The sequence below is a fragment of the Anser brachyrhynchus genome, assembly GCF_964034855.1.
Source record: "Anser brachyrhynchus genome assembly, chromosome: 3".
In the NCBI taxonomy this organism is placed as follows: domain Eukaryota; kingdom Metazoa; phylum Chordata; class Aves; order Anseriformes; family Anatidae; genus Anser; species Anser brachyrhynchus.
The window spans coordinates 125986638-126005471 of NC_137696.1; the positions used below are offsets into that span (position 1 = coordinate 125986638).

Below are 18834 nucleotides of genomic sequence, written 5' to 3' on the forward strand. Positions count from 1 at the left end.
GCCTATCATCTCATCTCATCTCATCTCATTAAATCTACTGTACCTACAACCTAAATAATAATTGTAATATTCTCTTCATCTAATTTTTCTTCTTTTAGGCATTAGGTAATATTTCATACATGTTTTTTAAATAAAGAAAGAACAAGTAAATCAGATTTTCTGTTGTACATCTTTCCAGGATAAATCCACAGCCTCATTCCTGGATCTTCTTTTCTTCTGGATACAGTAGTTATATGAACCATTTTTGTTATTTGTTTCTATTTCTGTCTTGATCACAATGAACACTGTGACACCACAGTGATGGGCAGGTGAAATACTGGTGCAGGCTTTCCATGACACGGTGTAGTCCTTGCACCAAGGAACTGGGAAGCCGATGCCCACAGGAAGCAAGCTTTAGAGGTTTTTGACAGTTTCTTCCAAATCCAGGTGATGGAGGAGTACAGTTGCCAAACTGGCTTCTGGGGGCTTGATTAAAAAGTCTCATTAAATCCTCTGCTTTCACCCAAAAAGGTGTACTGTAGCTGAGGTCTGAAGGCTCCTTGTGGCGAATACCAGTCCAGCTGGAAAGTCCAGCATGGTGCTCAAGTTTAATGCCCTATTCACAGGAAAACTGAAGTACAGTGCTAGCAGGTTGTACTGTTCCTATGTGATATTAAGGATTTTAAGTAGATTTTACGATCATCTTCTTAGGAATTTTACTGCTGGGAGAGGATGGGGCTTGCCATTTCGATGATTCTCAGAACTTGTAAGAGTTCAGTATTCATGCTGAGCACCAGGACAGCAGAAAATGATGGTGATCACACTTTCAGTCATGTTGGAGAGTTTGCTTAGCTGTGAAACTTTTTTTTTCCTTTTCTTTTTTTTTTTCTTTTTTCCTTATAAGATGTTAGTCTCCAGCTCAAAAAGCTGTGGCTTTGGTCTTGCTGCTCTGTGGTATAGGACTGGAGACCTGTGTTACAATTCACTGTATCAAAAAGTCTTTTTTCTTTTCACACTCTGCCATACTTCAGAATGCTTTTACTCTGAATAAACTTTGTAGATTGTTTCTGCACGGATCTATAACATTTTGGGGTTGGTTATGCTGTATTAGTGCCTCAGGAACCCATGTTAGAAAACTGTGGGCTGTGTCCAAGAGGGCCAAGAAAAGATCTCCACGTTGCGTCTATGCCATAACAGGATTATTCTCTTTCTGAGATGCTTACTCCTCACGGAGAAGGAAAGCTACATGGGACAAAATATCTAAACTGTTCATTTTCTTATACAAATGTTAAAAGTAGGGTTTGGGGGTTTGTTGTAGTAACTTTGAAGGCCTTACATCTCACACTGGTGCAATGACATTGAGTGTAGAAAGGGGATATGTCCCTGGTGCTCAGTGCTGCTGGGCAGGTAGGGAGCTGAAACCGCTAGGCTTTTTAAAGAGAGGAATTGCAGCAATAAATCTTGAAAGACACAAGTCATTCATACCTGCCCAGCGAGATGGAGTGCAAATGTAAGAGTGCTGACTAGTAAGTGAATGTTTTGGATTGTTTGTTTTTATTTTTTATTTATATTTTTCAGTGCAGAGGATTTAAGAACCACACATGATTTCACAGAGAGGACAGGTACCTTTCATCTAGGTAGTTATTAGTAACAAGCAAATGCTCTAATAAATACTTTCTGGATTTACAAGAATAGCATTTGCCATTGCAATCCTGTACCATGTACCCAAGACACTACTGAAAGCTGTGACAGTAAGAATTTGTTGATAATAAAATGCTGGGCAGCAATGAGAGCAGTGACTATAGGCAGGTTTCCTTCCCTGTGTTCTGGAGGAATTTATTCGCTGAAGAAATACAGGCTGTCCAGCATGAAACCCGGGTTGGTTTTTGCACATTTGAATGATATCTCATACTTTCTATTATCATACATAATGTTATCTCCTAATACTAGTATTCAGAACATGCATTTGAAATATTTGCAAGCGCGAGGTGTAATGCACTGCTCATATATGAACTTAACTGGAAACCCTTAGGCCAGTAACAGGTCCCACACGGCGTCCACCAGCACCTCAGCCACTTTTCAGAATCATTCTACCCTGAAAAATACTTCCCTCACCCATGAAATCCGCTGTTTTCAGAAGAGCGGTGACTTCCAGAGATAGCTGCAAAAGTTCGTTAAGCCCTTCACTCTGTAAAGTAACCTGCAGTCATCTAGGCTTGAGAAAAGTAGCGACAAACTGTCAGGTCTCCATGTCCCTGGTAAATTCTTTCATTGCGACGCTGCATTTTTCCTTATGGGCCGCAGGAAGCTACTTGCCTGTCACAGAGAAAATAGTGGCATTTCCTGGGTAGGTGTAAAACAATCCGGGGGATTACTGATCAGCAGTGACTCAAGGAATGATTGAGACTGCTGATTCTGTGAGCAAAGTGACTGACAGGAGGTTCTCAGTTACTTAAATGACTTCCCATCCGTGAGAGAAGGTGAATACACGTGCCCAGCATGCTGTGTTTGGATCTCAGGTGTGTTCGTGGGTAGAATGGCAGATATTGCACGGGTACTGCAAAGTTTGTCTGCTTTAAGACTACCAGGCTCTAGGCAGCTAGAGGAAAAAAAATGAAATAAATGCAGTTCTTGAGCTACTAGGAAAGTCACCCAAAATTGCAACCTAAACACAAAGGCTTCTTCCCATCATAGAAAGAACTGAAAAAAAAAAAAGTTTGTGGTTAAAAGCAGTTCTTTGTTACTGCCAATGTGATGGTCAAATATTTTATTAGTTTCTGTGAAATAATGTGGTTTTCCTCACAGGTCTTCAGAGGTTTATAAATCAGTCTGAAAGGAGACCCGTAACCAGAATTATAACAGAGAAAAAAGGAAGACTGAAAGAGAAAACCTAATCAAAGGGCTGGAGAGGTGGTGGGAGCAGAAAGGTGCCTGGGAGTCAGATTTTCTGGCTTTAAAGGAGAAAGTTAAAAAATGACTTGAATCAAAACAGAAGAGAGTGGAAGTTGTTTATTCAAACAACTGTAATATATCTATCTTTGAGCAACCTGCTCTAGTGGGAGGTGTCCCTGCCTATGAGGGGGGGTTGGAATTAGATGATCTTTAAGGTCCCTTCCAACCCAAACCATTCTGCGATCTAGGCTGATGATTCTAGATTCACAAGGTTGAAAATAGAGAACTCTAATATCTTTAGATTTGATAGAAATATGAGGTATAGGACATTCTGAAGGTATCTTAGAAGAAAGATGACTTTAGTTTTTTAAGATAGGATTATTATTTATCATATGTTCTCAGACATTCCTGTTTACAATTCGGCAGGAAAAAATACTCAGAAAAAAGTTGCAGCTATGGAAGCAGCAGTTGATGCGTTTCCAAACTGGATTTAAATAGAGAGAACAAAGCTACCTGGCTTTGTTTATCGATTAAAGGAAGTTTTTCTCTTGCATCCTTTGTAAGAGAACAGTGACCTGTGAGGAATCTGTAGAGGGTGGAAATGGCAAAACAAACAGCCTTGCTCTGAAGTGTGAAAATTAAAGCTGGACATGGCTTTTTAAAATCCGATCGTACCCCTTATCTGTATGCAAGTAATAGTTTGATGCTATAGATGTAGATGCTTTACCTGCAGTCAGCACTCGCATCGATAAAAGCTGGAGCGCCCCGTTGGGTCGGTGGCTGCTGCGTTTGAGTGACGGCGGGCTAGCTGCAGGCATTGCCTACTGTGGGCCAGTTCAGCTTTGCATGAGCCTTCTTGGGCAGACGCTTAGCCAAGTAATTTAAAAAAACAAAAACAAATAGTGGATGGAGTCCACTCCAGATGGAGTCCATTGAGGCAATTTGTTCCAATCTGTAAGTTCATCTACCGATAAAAAGATTTTCCTGAATCTTAACATAATTATTCCTTGCTTGGTTTGAGCCCACTAAGCATTCTCCTACCTCAGGGGACATGAAGAATAATATATCACTTTCCTCTTTGCAATAAGCATTGTATATTTAAAATTTCTTATGTTGTCTCCTCTCCTTCTTTTACTCTCTTCAGTCTTTCAGACTTTCCTCATTGTCATTATTTATAGACCTCTGGTCATTCTCGTTCACCCTGTTTGCTCCAGTTAACTCTTAGCTTTTTTTGAATTACACTCAGGCTGGAAACAGTAGCTCACCTGGGTTAGAGAACGGGTAAGTCACGCATTATAGCACACAGCACCCCCTGTTTTGAACAACCCATTCCAGGACTCTGCAAAAGCACGATGTTATTGACCACGTTTGGTTTGCAAACCACTCTCATTTGCAGATCCTTTTTTGCAGAACTGCTGCCTTTATGCAGGTGTTTATACAATTGACAGGTTAAAAGTAAATATGAGAGTTTGCGCTTGTCTTGATAGAATGCAACCTATTTCTTCAAACCATTTCTAGAAGTTCTCATGTGATTTTATATTTTAATTGTGTCCTCTGAAGTCCTATGAGCTTGTCACAGTGTGATACAGTCTGCAAATGTGAAGCAAATACTTTATTCCATCTTCTATGATATTAATGAAAATATTTAATGTTACCAGATCTAAGAGAAAAGCTGTAAAACCCATAAGGGGATGTCAGAAGCATGGCTGAAGTGAAAGTGTATCATTAATAGTTTTTCTCCTATACGCAGGATTATATTTTTTCTATGGAAGGCAAGTAGTTTGTTTGCAGATGTGAGCTTTATGGATACCCTGTTCTGGCCTCCGGAGCGTCGCCTTAAGAAACGTAGTGCTTTTGGAGGCGAACACGAAAGCTCTGAGGTTGCTTTGGGTTTATGTAAGTACGGAAAACTAAGTGCCCTGATGAATTTCTTCACACCCCAGCTACTTGAAATATCTAAGTTGTCTGCCATCAGTTTTTTAAACAGAGTTTTTATTCCAAGATTGTAAGTTACGTGTCCTGGACAGTTAAAGTTTTTTAATATTAGACCATCATGTTGTTTTTTTTTTGTTGTCATTGTTGTTTTATATAAAGCCTAACCCAGAGAGCACAAATAGAAATCCCAGGGGTGCTCTCAGGCACGAGGCTGCACCTTGCACTCCTGCTGGCAGGAAGGATGGAGCGTGCGGCCTCCCAGGATGCCTGTTCATTAAGGAGGCTGGCACCGGGGCTGTGTCTTATTACCCAGTCAAGGTCAGATATATTTAGAATTGTCAGACATTTTCTGGACAGGCGTGCTAGCAATTAGACTTGTGCCTCTGTTGTTTTTTCTAACAGGCTCAGTGCTGTCCATGGCGCCCTGATACTCTTACTTTCTGGGTATGCAAGAATTTAGACTCTTCTTCTCCTGACTCCACAATGTAGCACAGATTAGGTGAGAGAGAAGTGCGATTTCTCAAGACCGGAGCACTCCTCAGCGTACAATAGACACTCAGGCTTTGTGTATAGCATACTTATCAAACACTTCTAGTGCCCGCATCTATAATACTGCGCTCTCTCACCCGCCCGAACAGTGCAGCTGCTACAAACCACCTGTTGCAGATGGTTCTCAGCTTAAGGTAAATCCCAAACCATGCTGAGAATTTCTCAGAGAGATAGCTAGGCTGGGCTAAAAATATGTCAGGGGCCATAGTAAATATCTGCTGATGTGGGTGATCAAGTTCCAGTGCCTCTGCCTGGTGCTTTTTAAGTCACCAGCATAGGCAACCCCTTTGCAAATGTTCAGGCTGAGCATCAGATGCCATTCGAGAGCTTGGGAGGTTTAGATGTTGGTGAACAATTGGCAGCCTGATTTTTTTTTTCTGGGTTTCTTTAGCCTTGAGAAGACTCATATGAGGCTTATTATCTATTTCTGCATGATGGTGGCAACTCAGCTGACGGAGCCAGACTTTTTTCAGTGGTGCCCTCTGAAGGGCAATGGACGTGAGCTCAATTCCATTTAAACAGAAGAAAAAGCTTCCAAATGGCAAGGGTGCTCAAACACTGCAATAGGTTGCCCCTACAGGCTGTGGAGTCTCCTCCCCTGGAGATATTCAAACACAGCTGGACGATGTACGCTTACTGTGTTCAGCTCTGGGGTCCCCAGCACAAGGACACAGAACGAGTCCAGAGGAGGCCACAGAGATGATCCAGGGGCTGGAGCACCTCTCCTACAGGCAGGCTGAGGGAGTTGGGGTTGTTCAGCCTGGAGAAGAGAAGGCTCCTTCCTGGGAGACCTTACAGCGGCCTGCCAGTACCTAAAGGGGGCTGCAGGAGAGCTGGGGAGGGACTCTGTCAGGGAGTGGGGAGATGGAACAAGGGGTAATGACTTTAAACTAATTAGGGTAGGTTTAGATTAGGTGTAAGGAAGAACATCATTTACTATGAAGGTGGTGAGGCGCGGTCACTGATTGCCCAGAGAAGCTGTGGGTGCCCCATCCCTGGCGGTGCCCAAGGCCAGGCTGGATGGGGCTGGGGGCAGCCTGGGCTGGGGGGAGGTGAATGGTTTGGGTTGGAACTGGATGATCTTTAAGGTCCCTTCCAACCCCAGCCATTCTGTGATTCTGTCATTCTGTGATGTCCTGAGTACCACGCTCTACTTGACTCCGCTTTGAGTAGGGGTGTTATATTAGACATTTTAAAAGGTCTTTTCAAACCCCAGCAATTCAGTGACTTGGAGTTACATTTAAAACTTAACTGGACTCTTGGAAGCAATAGAACAAATAAGAAAATACTGAATTGTCATACGAAATACACACTGCACGGTTTCCAAATGACCTCTCGGCTTGTGACACTTGAGCGAGCAGCATGTGGGATGTGCCTCCTCTCAGAGACCACGCAGGTGAAATGGGACAGTGGTAATACGGGCTCAGGTTCCTCTGCAGTCTTGTCTTTGCTCCTGAGGGCTTGAGTACTTTAGGTCGTGAGGGTGATTTCAGGCTTTGGACAGGGTTTCTGAAGAAAGGGATTAAAGAGAAGGCTGTTTTCATAGGCACAGTCCTCCTTCGTGGCAGAACAGAGGTTCCTGTGCCTCAGATGGAGCCCCAGGAGCCCCAGAGGAGGCTGCAGGTGAAGCACATCGCCTGCGCTTGTCCTCCTAGCTGCTGGCAGCGGGACACGGGGACACGACGGGACCTCAGCTCTGTGACTCACCGTTCTGGGGGAACCAGCCGGTCACAGCAGGCGTCATCAGCACAGGACAGAGGTTTCACAGAGAGGTCACCTCAGGAAGGACAGCGTGGTGGCAGCGCTGCTGCCTACGCTGCGCTGGAGGCCCCAGCACCGCCTGAACATCGCGGCCCTGTTCTGGCTCCTCTGCCCCCCGGCCCGGTCTGGGAGCAGCGTGCACCCTGCGCCTGCCACTGCCGGGGGAGAGGGCCCTTTCTGACCTTGCCACCAAGTACGGTGCTTCCGCACTGAGGTTTCTCTGGTACTTACGTTTTATTTTCTCACACTGTTCATTTTAACTCTCAAGCTGGTTTGGTTCTTCTTGCCTGGGCCCTGCCTTACCAAGCAGCTTTCACACTGACAATTTCCACGTCATTAGGAAACTCCTGAATTAGCCATCAGATCGCTCAGGAAAGCGCAGAAGACCAGCTTGTAGTCGTGTCACTCGAGCAAGGCTCACTTACCACATACAGACCTCCCCACCACGTGAGTGTCGCGTCGCCCAAGGGGAGAGCTGCTACCGTGCTTCAGCCGAAGTGCGGTCAGGGTTGTGTCCAGGTACCCGCGGCGAAACAGCTCAAAGCGTAGCGGTGTCTGCCCCCTCTGTCCCGGCGCTGCTACTGTCCACCTTGTGGAAGCAGCAGTAGATGCCGAGCTCTTCATCCATCTGCTGTATTTCCACCAAATACTTTCCGGAAGTGGTTGTGAAAGTGTTTTCTCAAACCAGGAACCCAACCTGAGGTCTTTCTGAAAATGTTGTGGTAAAAATCTCTGAAATCTTGAGATCAAATGAGAATGAAAAGGCAAAAACAGAGCGCCGAAACTCGGAGCTCTTGACAAAGCCCCGGAGATGTGCCGCTCGGCACAGCTGCTGCGTAGTGCCTTGGTACCTGCCGTCGTCCTGGCACCAGCGGTGCGGTGACTACCAGGCGCCCTTTGCCCACTTCTGGGCTGTTCTGCCACATCCGAGGCGTCCTTGTGGTAATGTCGTCAACGTGACGAGCTCAGAGTTGAACTGCGAGGTCCTTCTCCTCGCTCCGGTCCCAGCGCACAGCCACTGCGGGGTGGTTGGCGGCGCTCACAGCATCTCCTCCATTAGCACACTTCTGGGGATACTGACACCCCATTTCCCAAAGACGTGGCAAGAAGCATGGCACCATGGCCGTAGTCATCTGCACTGCCAAAATGAGTGCACCCTATCTATGCTGGAGCCAAAGACAGCCAGAGTAAGGAAATCAGAGGCAGTAATGACCCGGTGCCAAAAGCAGACCCTATGTACCGCCTTGTTCCTCAGCCAAGGAGACGTGTCCCCAGTGAAAGATGTCTCCCCAGCTCCAAGTTCTCCCAAGGAGAACTTCTTGTGTCTGATGGCCAGGATGGTTTTGAGTTGCATGGGATCTCCTAAGCAGCATCTTAGGATTCCGCTGGCGAAATGCACTGAACCAGGACAAGACCCTATAATTCTCTTTCCATTCTTAGTCCTTCTAACCGGCTTCTTCATCCTGCAGCCCAGCTGCTAACAGGTTCTCCCACAAAGTACAAATCCTTGTTTAATTGCGCAGTGCTTTTCTCAGTGGTGGTGATGGCTGCTGGTGAAAAGTGTGCCAAACACAAAGAGGCAGTGAACCTCGATTCACATTTAGTTAGCGCTGAATCCACAAAAGCTAACAGCACTGAAAGACTTCATTTAACCCCAGCGTCACTGCTGAGTTGATGAATTGGAAGAAGGGGAGAAATTGGACCTAGAGAAAGCACGAGAAATTGGTATCAGCTTGCTGCAGAAGCTGTTTGAAGACCTTGCTGTAAAGATATTTCTGTCAAAATATTTCTAAGCATTAATGACACTACATTGTGCCAGTGTATTATAAGAAGAAAATGGAGAACAGGAGTTAGTCACGCCGTCAGCAGTGTGTTCTGATGTTTGGCAGTGGTATGGGTACCATGACCCTGGCTGTAAGTTATTCTAACTTTTCTTCATTCACTGACATAATGGAAGGTCAGTGTTTCACTAAAAGACTTTATGATAAAAGGTGTAACTGCATCTCTTCCCAGGGAAGCCTGTCTGTGCTTTAAGAACAGGTAGGTATGCTGTATTTTTTTCTGAAGGTCTTTTAAAAAATGACAAATAAAATTCCTCAGACTGATGGTGTTAACAGATGATTCATAGCGTAGGCAGAGGTACCCATAGCCAGAGTCCTATGATTTCATGAGTCCTAAAGCAGTATTTCTGAGACACCGTGATCAGATGTACCCCAGTAGTCCATCTCAGCACAGCTTTTTTAATAGCTTTGCAATCTGGGCTGTTAGTATTGTACTGTGGCAGTCAGAAAACATGGGACTGGATCCAAACAGTGTCATATGTGGTTAACAGGTAATGAATACTGTGTTTAATTTTTCTCTGTTCTCCATCCACCAGCCTCGCCCACCAACAGACCTGGGTTTCAACTTTGATGCCAATAAACAACAAAGACAGCTGATAGCAGAGCTGGAAAACAAAAACAGGTAAAAACCAAGCTTTGATCAGTATTGTTTAAGGAGCAACATTTGAGGAGAGAAAAGCCTTTAATCCTATGCTTTGTTGTTTTTAACTGTTTGTGTTATATCAACCAGATTGTTTTCCTAGATCTTTTGTTGAAAGGTGTAGCTCCCTCATTAACCAATTAGCACCATGCTGATGCAGCTGCAGTGCTATTATTCCTCAGGGAGTAGGTTGATCTTTTTAACTGATCTTCTTAAAATCATCTTAACCAATACTGAGTATCAGTATTGCTGTCCTCAAACCCAGCAAACATCACAGCTGGGTAAACCATTCAGGTGGCAGCAGGAAAATAAATCAGCTACGTTGTAGAGCAGGCAGGTTGAAAGGTTGGTGTGGATAAACATAACTTGGGAAAAATAGGGATTTTTTCCTTTTGCTGGAAGACAAAAGTCTGAGGAAATTAGGAGGCCTGAAAAAAATAGGAGATGGACTGTAGGAGCTGGTTTCCTTCTCTTGTTCCAGAGGGGCTGTGAAGAGATAACTGTTTCTGTTGTAATACTGCATTTGCACTTACCTGCTTCTTCACCACCCACATGTCAAGTTCATTTCTCTGCCTAAGAGAAAGTAAGGGAGTGCTGTTCTAAAAAGCAAGCTGTTGAGCAGTTGCAAAAGCAACACGCTGTATTGCCCAGCCAGCCAGTAGGTCGCCTTGGGGTCCTGGTGCTGTGCTGGCCTCACAGCTATACCCGGGTCTCCCTGTTCTGGGTGCATGGGCTTGCATCACCCCTTGGGCCTTGAGAATTGCCAAGGCAGACTCAGCAGACCAGGTAAATATATTTAGTAAGGTTCATTTGGAGGAGTCCCAGTTCCTGGAGAGTTTGTGTACCTTGATCCTTGCACCATGTAAGTGTCATAGTTTTAGTACGCTACCAAGAGAGCCTGCAGGTATTTGAAATTATTCATTAAGATCACAGATAAGGGAGATCTAAATCAGTGCTGTTATGAAACCTCATAAGGAGAGCAGCTTAAAGAAAGAGCAAGGGGGAGAGATTTAGAGATTGTGATCTTCATTCTCAGATCAGAAGGATTTTATTTCTCTGTTAATAAATGAGTCCTGAGCCGCAAGGGATGCATCTCCTACCCATAGCAGCAGCAGCTGGGAGCACGTGCAGTGCTGCGGCTGCTAGCTGCTTGCCTTCCCTTTGTGAGGCCTCGGGGCAGCTCGTCTTTGTTACTGTGAGCTGACACGGCCAGGAGCTGGTGCTTGGCTTACTCCTGCTGCCTGCCAGGAGCCTCGCGAGGGTGAGTGGGAGGCCAACCAGCAGCAGCCCTGCTGCCGGTGCCGCTCCTTCAGAGCCCTTCTGATGGAATATGTGCGAGAGCGGGCTATGCTGAAAACGGAGCTTCCTCTCAGAGCGCTCCCTTAGCCCATTCCACACAAAAGGTTTTTGAAGAGACCTTGCCAGCATATGGCGTGCGAGCGATTTCATGCTTCTTATTACTTAAGTAATAAACTTCCCGTGTGTCTTACAGCAATTCATAGGACTGCGCTAACTTACCTGTCTCGGATTTGAGTCTGTGCCAGTCATACATGAAGACTGACAGAAAGAGTGCTTGAAGGGTTATAACAGTATTTTAAGAGCAGTACAAAGGCTGACCCTATTCCTCTTTAATCTTCCCTCTGTCACTGATACAGAGAGATACTCCAAGAAATTCAGCGTCTGAGACTGGAGCATGAACAAGCCTCGCAGCCCACACCCGAGAAAGCCCAGCAGAACCCAACTTTACTGGCTGAACTCAGGCTTCTACGGTAAAAGAAATACCTAAAAGCTTGTGTGCATTTGATACCGTGGCTGATCAGCCCATGTGGTCTGTTCTTTAGCACAGACAATGATAAATGTTATCCTGGACAGCATAACAGCAGCGTATCTTCAATAACCCTGAAGCGTTACTTTGAACTGCTGAATTCTGAAGGCTGACGGCGTATTACAATTTGTTCTTTTATAAGTGGATTTAGAAGTAAATAAAAGTCTCTGAAAACGAGCTCTTTGTATAGTTCAGAAAACTGTTTGCAAAGAAGAAAAACTGAGCAGAAAAATGGTTTAACTGCTTATTATGTATTGTACAAAAGGGTGGAGTTGAAGATAAGTGTCAGTTATTTGATTAATGACTGAAACTATGAAAATTCATACCTACAAATATTCAGACACACAGCCACAGTTGGAGAAAGATCTTCAAAGCCTCTTCAAGTTTACATTTTTAAGTAATGGAGAAATTGTCAGTATTTATAGAATAAAGTGTTTCATAGTTTGGATAGTCACAAGTGTATTCTCTGGCTATATTTTATTTCATCTTCCATTACTAGTTAATTTCACAGCTTAACCTTCAAAAATGGTGTTTGTAATCTAAAGTAGGTTTTAAAATTTAAGCAATTGGCACCAACAGCTCTTTGAAAAGTACATTGTATTTTATTTGCTGAGGTAAACTTTTTTTCTGTCCACTTAGGAAATGGCAAAATTGTTGTGCTTCCCATTAGTGCTTAAAGGTTTTCCGTAAAGTGCAGTGGTCTTGTCATGGAGCTGCTGCAACTGAAGGTGGTGTCTGCAGAGTATAATCTAGTCCCATACGGCAAAATTTAAAGCTTTCAACTTCTGTCATTACTTTTTCATACAGAATGTGCTACATTATGGTACATTTCATATCTCACTGGTATTTTCATTCTTTAATGATAACAGTGCAGAGATTTTCTAGCTATGTGCTTTACATAGCTATGTATGTATTTTTTGAATGTTTAAAAACTGGGGAGGAAGCAGAAGATACCAACAAATGTTATGCAAGAGCTGGAAAAAAGGATATTGCGAGGCAACTTGATATGCTGTTTGATCCAACAGAGAAAGATGTAATAAGCACCAAGAGCTTAAATTGGAAACCAGGCACATTCAGACCACAGATAAAGCACGTGTTTTTTGAAGTGAGGCAATGATCTCAAGAGCAGTAAGAGCTTTCAGTTTCTTGATGTCTTTCATAGAATCACAGAATGGTTTGGGTTGGAAGGGACCTTAAAGCTCATCCAGTTCCACCCCCTGCCATGGGCAGGGACACCTCCCACCAGCCCAGGCTGCCCCCAGCCCCATCCAGCCTGGCCTTGGGCACCCCCAGGGATGGGGCATCAGCAGCTCCTTGGGGGAGCCTGCGCCAGGGCCTCGCCGACCTTAGTGGTGAGAGTAAAAAGTTTCCTCCTTTAATCTAAACCTGCCCTCTTTTTGTTTAAAGCTAAACCCCATTCCCTCTTGTCCCATCATCACACCCCTGACACAGAGTCCCTGTCACAGTTTCTCCCGCAGGAGATTCACTAATGTAAAAAAGGTCGAATTACAGCATTGTACTTGGAGGGGAGTGAGAGAGCAGTTGTGGTGGAGTCCAGCTGCCTTGCAAGGTAAAACCACCACAAGCATGTTCAAACAGTCAAGAATTATCATGATTTCCAATCTGTCCTTCTACATCACCCAGGCTAGGAAATTTCTCCCTGCAGTTCTCTTACCAATGGACTAAGAGTATCCACCCATTCCAGACAGACATTTGAGCTTTCATTTTAGAGATGGAAAGAATGCCACATCCCCTCATACTGTTAATGTGATCGTCAGTTAGCTTCTGTGCTTTGTCTGTGCTCAGTGGGCTAGGAGTGTGCGTGTTATTTCTAACCTTTGTATGCCGAGTGCCATTTTCCAAACCTTGTCTTTCTCTGTGCTTTTGTCTGCTGAGCTAAAGAGATCTTTTTCAAAATTCCTGTCTGAATGCAAATACTTAGAGATTTTGACTCCTTCCCTTCTTCCTCTCGTCCTGCATAAATGACTTGAATGACCTCGACAGGCTAGAGGGATGGGCTGAGAGGAACCTCATGAAGTTCAACAAGGGCAAGTGCAGGGCCCTGCACCTAGGGAGGAATAACCCCAAGCAGCAGTACAGGCCGGGGGCTGACCTGCTGGAGAGCAGCTCTGCAGAGAGGGGCCTGGCAGTCCTGGTGGACAGCAGGCTGGCCGTGGGTCAGCAGTGTGCCCTGGTGGCCGAGAAGGCCGAGGGGATCCTGGGGTGCATTTGGAAGAGTGTTGCCAGCAGGTCAAGGAAGGTGGTCCTGCCCCTCTACTCAGCCCCGGTGAGGCTTTACCTGGAGTATTGTGCCCAGTTCAGGGCTCCCCAGTACAAGAGGGACATAGAACTACCGGAGCAAGTTCGGAGGAGGGCTATGAAGATGCTGAGGGGCCTGGAGCACCTGTCACACAAGGACAGGCTGAGAGAGCTGGGCCTGGTCAGCCTGGAAAAGAGAAGACTGAGGGGAGACCTCAGAGGAGGTGTACTGCTTGGAACCAGAGGTCCCTTTCAACCTCATTCTAGGATTCTGTGATTCTGTGACCTTCTTCTTCAGTCTCGCCATACAGCAGGTTTGCCAGATCTCCAGCTTGCTGTCAAGTTCTTCCTAAGTCCTCTGCATCTCTTCTATATATAGGCTGCAGGGCTGGCTGCAGTGTCTCCTAAGTAGTCACTGGTGCTACAGATAGAACTAATGTTAGCTTTCTTACCACCAAACATCACTCTCATTAATAAATTCAAAGCACACATTAATTTTCTTGACTGCATAGCATCACACTGGAAGTTCACAGTTGGCGGGTTGGCTGGGCTGGCACCGTACTCACCAAGTCACAGCCATCCAGGAGCCCTTCCCCAAGCCTCTGCCAGCAGTGCCTGATGACCTTGCCTTCGATAACATTTAAGCACACATAACCAAATCATCTCAACTGCATGTATGAAAGCATGAAAAAGTTAATCCGTGGTAAATCAGCTTGTCACAGGTTTAAAAATTTGCAGACAACACAGCCCATAAGGATGAGTCAGCTCTAGCACATTGTTGGCAAAGGTAACCGTGGATGAAGTAAGGCTGCATCTGTCATCTTACAGATTTCTGTCCTGTTGTTCTTAGTTTCCTCTGCTTGCATGTGCTCAGGATGCTCATTTATACACAGGTGCCATGGATCAGTTTGTTCCAGGCATATGCCTCAAACTGCATCTCTCCATTTCTGTCTCTAGAGACTGACCTGTCATTTTAATTTTATAACATTTAACACCTTATGTCATTGACAAACAGTTCCTCTTTTTTCTTCCCTGAAAGGAAAAAAAAAAAAGAAAAAAAGAATAACATCAACCAAAATCTGATACACACAATGATGTTGATTCTTAATTAACAATTACATTTGGAGAGCTGCACATATTCAATATGTTGATTTTTACATTATTTGTAATTGTTTACCAGAATGTTATATTAAGTAACTATAGAATAAAAAGCTACAGACTTTGAACTGACCCACAGAAAAGGGACAATATAATCATAAAGAGTTATGCTTATCATGCTTTTTTAACATATTCCAGGTGACCATGCGTATATAATCATCTCTTTGCTGCCTTGTTGTTTTAAATACATATGTATATATATGGGTATTTAATAACCACATTCATCAAAATACAAAAAGAGTTTAAAGATACCTAGGATAGTTAATCATAGAATAGTGTTCATAGTGTTCTGTTCTTTTACAGTATAGAAACTGGTTAATTCTAAAATGTAGTCTTAACTGGTTGGGGTGAATGCTTGCTGTATGCTGTATTCACAGTCACTACAATAAAAGCAAGCCATACTCAACAAATATATCCCATCTGAGGAAGAGGCCTGTTTCAGTTCCGGATTCTGCTGTCCAATTGGTGCTTCTAAAACCTGTTGGTTATTAAAATTCCCAGAGTGATTTATCCGTTGTACATCATGTAAGAGTATAGATAAGATCTAAGGCATTTAAAAATTCAGTCTTCAATATGTGGTGCCTTTAACTTTGGAGGAAGACGTTGTTATGTCCACAAAAATAACTGTCAAAGACTAGATAAGCCGTTCTCATCTGCTTTTTCTTACAGTATTTATTATTCCAAAGTTTGTGATTTGTGGGGTCCAGTATTCTTTAAATCATATAAGATACTGAACTTCTGACATGTGTTGACAGTTCGTCTTTGAATTTCTCTTTGTATTAGTTACTTCTTTGTGTTTTTTTTTTTAATATAAAAACGAACCATACGGTCATATTTCCTTAGATCTCCCGCAGATAGGCATCTGTAGAAATGCAGTGGTTTTTTGATGCCAAGGAGAGGGAAAGACACTTATTGCCTCCTGTTCTTGTTACATGGGTTCTGGTAGAATAGAACAAACGTGTCAAAGATCGTACGTCACACTGCTGGACAGAAATAGCTCTGCCGAGTCTCCATCCAGATAGGTGATAGCCCAGTGCTTTTCCTTTCCAAACATCTGCAGCCTTTTCTCCTCTTCTTTTTTTTTTTTCTTTCTTCCCTCCCATAGTTCATTCTTACTTGTCTGAAAGCTCTGCAGGATGCCTGGCTCTGACGTTAAGAGTGTTCTTAAAAGGACTCTGGCTTTTTTTCTCAAAATACAGTGCTTTTGAAAAAAGCTTCCTACTACCAAGATGTTAACTGTAGATTTCTGGATTTTAAGTGAAAAGCCTGATTTTTGTATATAGGTTTCATGGTCATTGTACAGTATTTTGCAATATTTTTATAAACTGGAAGCAGGGGGGAGTGACAAAAAGCAGAGTTATATCTGAATTTCCTGACGTGGTTTTGAAATACCCAAAGTTTATTTTCTGACTTTTCCTTTCATATAACTTGAACAGGCAGAGAAAGGATGAACTGGAACAGAGGATGTCTGCACTCCAAGAAAGCAGAAGAGAACTGATGGTGCAGCTTGAAGGGCTGATGAAACTGCTCAAAGTAAGCCATTTCATGTCAGAAATGCAGTGCATCCTTCTCTCCCACAGGTCTGGAATTCACTATTGCCGTTCTGAGATTCCTGCTTTGCTGTTCTTACTGTTATAAATACTTCATAAGGAATACAAGGAATTTGCAAAAAGTCATTTCCTTACTGGCTCTGCATATTGGTGCAGATGGTTAATGAGATTTCAGGTTCGTATGCTGCTCTTTTCGTTAAAATATCAAGAACATGTAAGAATAGGAAGGTTTTGGAGAAGAATTAGATTTGGTAATAATCTACATGCTGTTCTGGGTAGCAATTCAGTTCTTCTGAGTTTAACTGGAAAATAAACAGGAAACTATAGTTACTGTAGTACAGAATAGGACTCCCCAGTGGCATGGCAGTGTTTCACCAAGCACTACCACAGTAACCCTTTGATGTTTGTAGGGTCTTTTCTTTTTGCTTTATATTATGATGGTGTTGGTTCTGATCTGTATTGCATGATATTGTTTGGATTTCTGTTGAGGGTCCATTATTCTTTTCATAGCATACTGCCAGAATTGAGCTCGTAGTTGATTACCAGAGTTTGAAATATCATTGTGTGTTTATTCTTTCCATTCTTTAAATTGGACAAGAGCCTCATTACATAAAATGAATGAGAAAACATTGTCCTTATTCAAAGAGTTTGTGATCTAAGATGCAACAAAGATACAATACACAGTGGAAGAAATGGGAAAGGGATCACAGTAGTTACAGTGACAGGAGAAGCACAGGGTTTTATGGTTTAGCTATAGCCACCTCTTGATAGTTCTAGAAAAGCATAGAGCTTGTCTGCACTTGAAAATGATAATTAATTCACATAGTATATAAACATGAAGTTCAGTCACTCTTTAGATTAGACTTGTATTCTGGAATAGGAATGTACATACAAGGCTATGATCAAATACTCTTTAGAGGTAGCTGGGTTTTTTTTGTTGTTGTTGTTTTTAGCTTCCCCATGCAGATGAGCACATGGCTAGAATTAATGTTTGGGAGGTATTTTTTTATGCCAGTGGTCCTGCACACTGTAATTTTTTTCCACTCAGACAGTTAACATCCATCTTCTAAAAATATTGAAGATAATAATTTGCTAAATCCAACTTGACTTCTGCAGACCCTAAACCTTTGTAAGTTCAAGTGTGAGTTTCTGAAGATGGGCATCCAAAACTGAATTACAAATTTCAGAAAGTACAAAAAGTTGTTGCTTCAGAAATGGTTTGATTCTTTGTGGTTCAGATGACCACAGCCTTAGCATTTTAGGCGTTACCTTGCACACACAATCAGTACAGATATTTTGTTTTAACATGGTGACAAGCTCTGATGCATGTTTTTCTGTAGCCCCTATTGTTTTCAAAGCGCTCGTGAGCCTTCAGACATTAATCCTCCCCAACACTACCTGGTGTGAATGCTGTCATCTCCATTGGGTTGAGTGGCTGTTCTGTCATCTGGCCTGACTTTCTGCTCTTCCACCTTGAAAGCCTTGAAGGCAAGGTGAACTGTCTGGCTAAGAGAGATGTACTACTTGGAACCTGTACAAGCAGCCTGCAAAACTTTATCTGTCCCCTAGCCATGGGTGGATTGACGGCCGTGCTGTCCTGGCCGTCAAGTTCCCAACTCCTGACTGCCCAAACGGTGTGTGCAGCCTCTTGCCCAGCCGCTTGGACAAGGGAGCGTGGCGTTGTGTGGAGCATCAGCAGATGCTGATATCAGTGACTCACTGGTGAGGAGAGCAGAGGCTACGGCAGGATACTGCAAAGGGAGCACGTGGGCACCAGTGGCAGCATTGCAAGTGGGGAGATGGAGGAGGGAGGAGAACCCCCATCTGATAAACCAGTGTTTTTTAGGACCCATTTGTTAAACTGGATCATGCAATCCACTTCTACCAGAAATTACGAGTTTGTCAGAAAATTTAATGACATTGCTAGGCTGTATTACACAGAAGGTTAGTTTAGAAGCCATCTCTTACTAGACTTTTCATTTATGAATGTATTGTCTTCCCCAGTTTCCAAAATTGCTAAAAAACTTTAAGGGCAAATAGGAGTGGATATAAGGAAGAACTTCTCCCCCAGGAGGATGATGAAGCAGTGCAGCATGTACCCAGAGAGGCTGTGCCATCTCCATCCTTGGAGGTTTTCAAGGCCCAATGGGACAGAGCTCAGAGCAACTTGGTCTGAGATTAAACTGACCCTGTCCTGAGTAGGAGGTTGGGCTAGAGACCTCCTGAGGTCCCTTCCAGCCTGAGTTATCCTATGAGCCTGTTACTGTTACAATTATTTGGTTTTACATGTTGCATAATATGGTTCTTTGAATTTCCCCCTTATTAGCTCTATATGGAGCCTGCCAGCTTGTCTTTGATGAAAGCATCTTCCAGAAAGACATCTGTTCCTGAACTGATGAAATCAAAAATGGAAAATCCACTCCCAATGCAAATTTGCTTGCACAG

At 43.6% G+C, this 18834-nt stretch overlaps 1 protein-coding gene across 18 annotated transcripts in view; it reads left to right on the forward strand.

Moving 5' to 3' along the window:
- Positions 1-18834, forward strand: part of DTNB (dystrobrevin beta) — a 200185-nt gene that overhangs the window by 123473 nt on the left and 57878 nt on the right. For 15 of the 18 annotated variants that reach the window (XM_080584224.1, XM_080584209.1, XM_080584222.1 and 12 more), the window contains 3 exons: positions 9494-9579; positions 11253-11366; positions 16276-16372. In XM_080584224.1, coding sequence (XP_080440350.1) covers positions 9494-9579; positions 11253-11366; positions 16276-16372 — 297 coding nt within the window. Of the gene's footprint in view, positions 1-9493; positions 9580-11252; positions 11367-16275; positions 16399-18834 lie in introns of all 18 variants that reach the window. The other 3 variants (XR_013948169.1, XR_013948170.1, XR_013948171.1) reach the window with 1 other exon arrangement.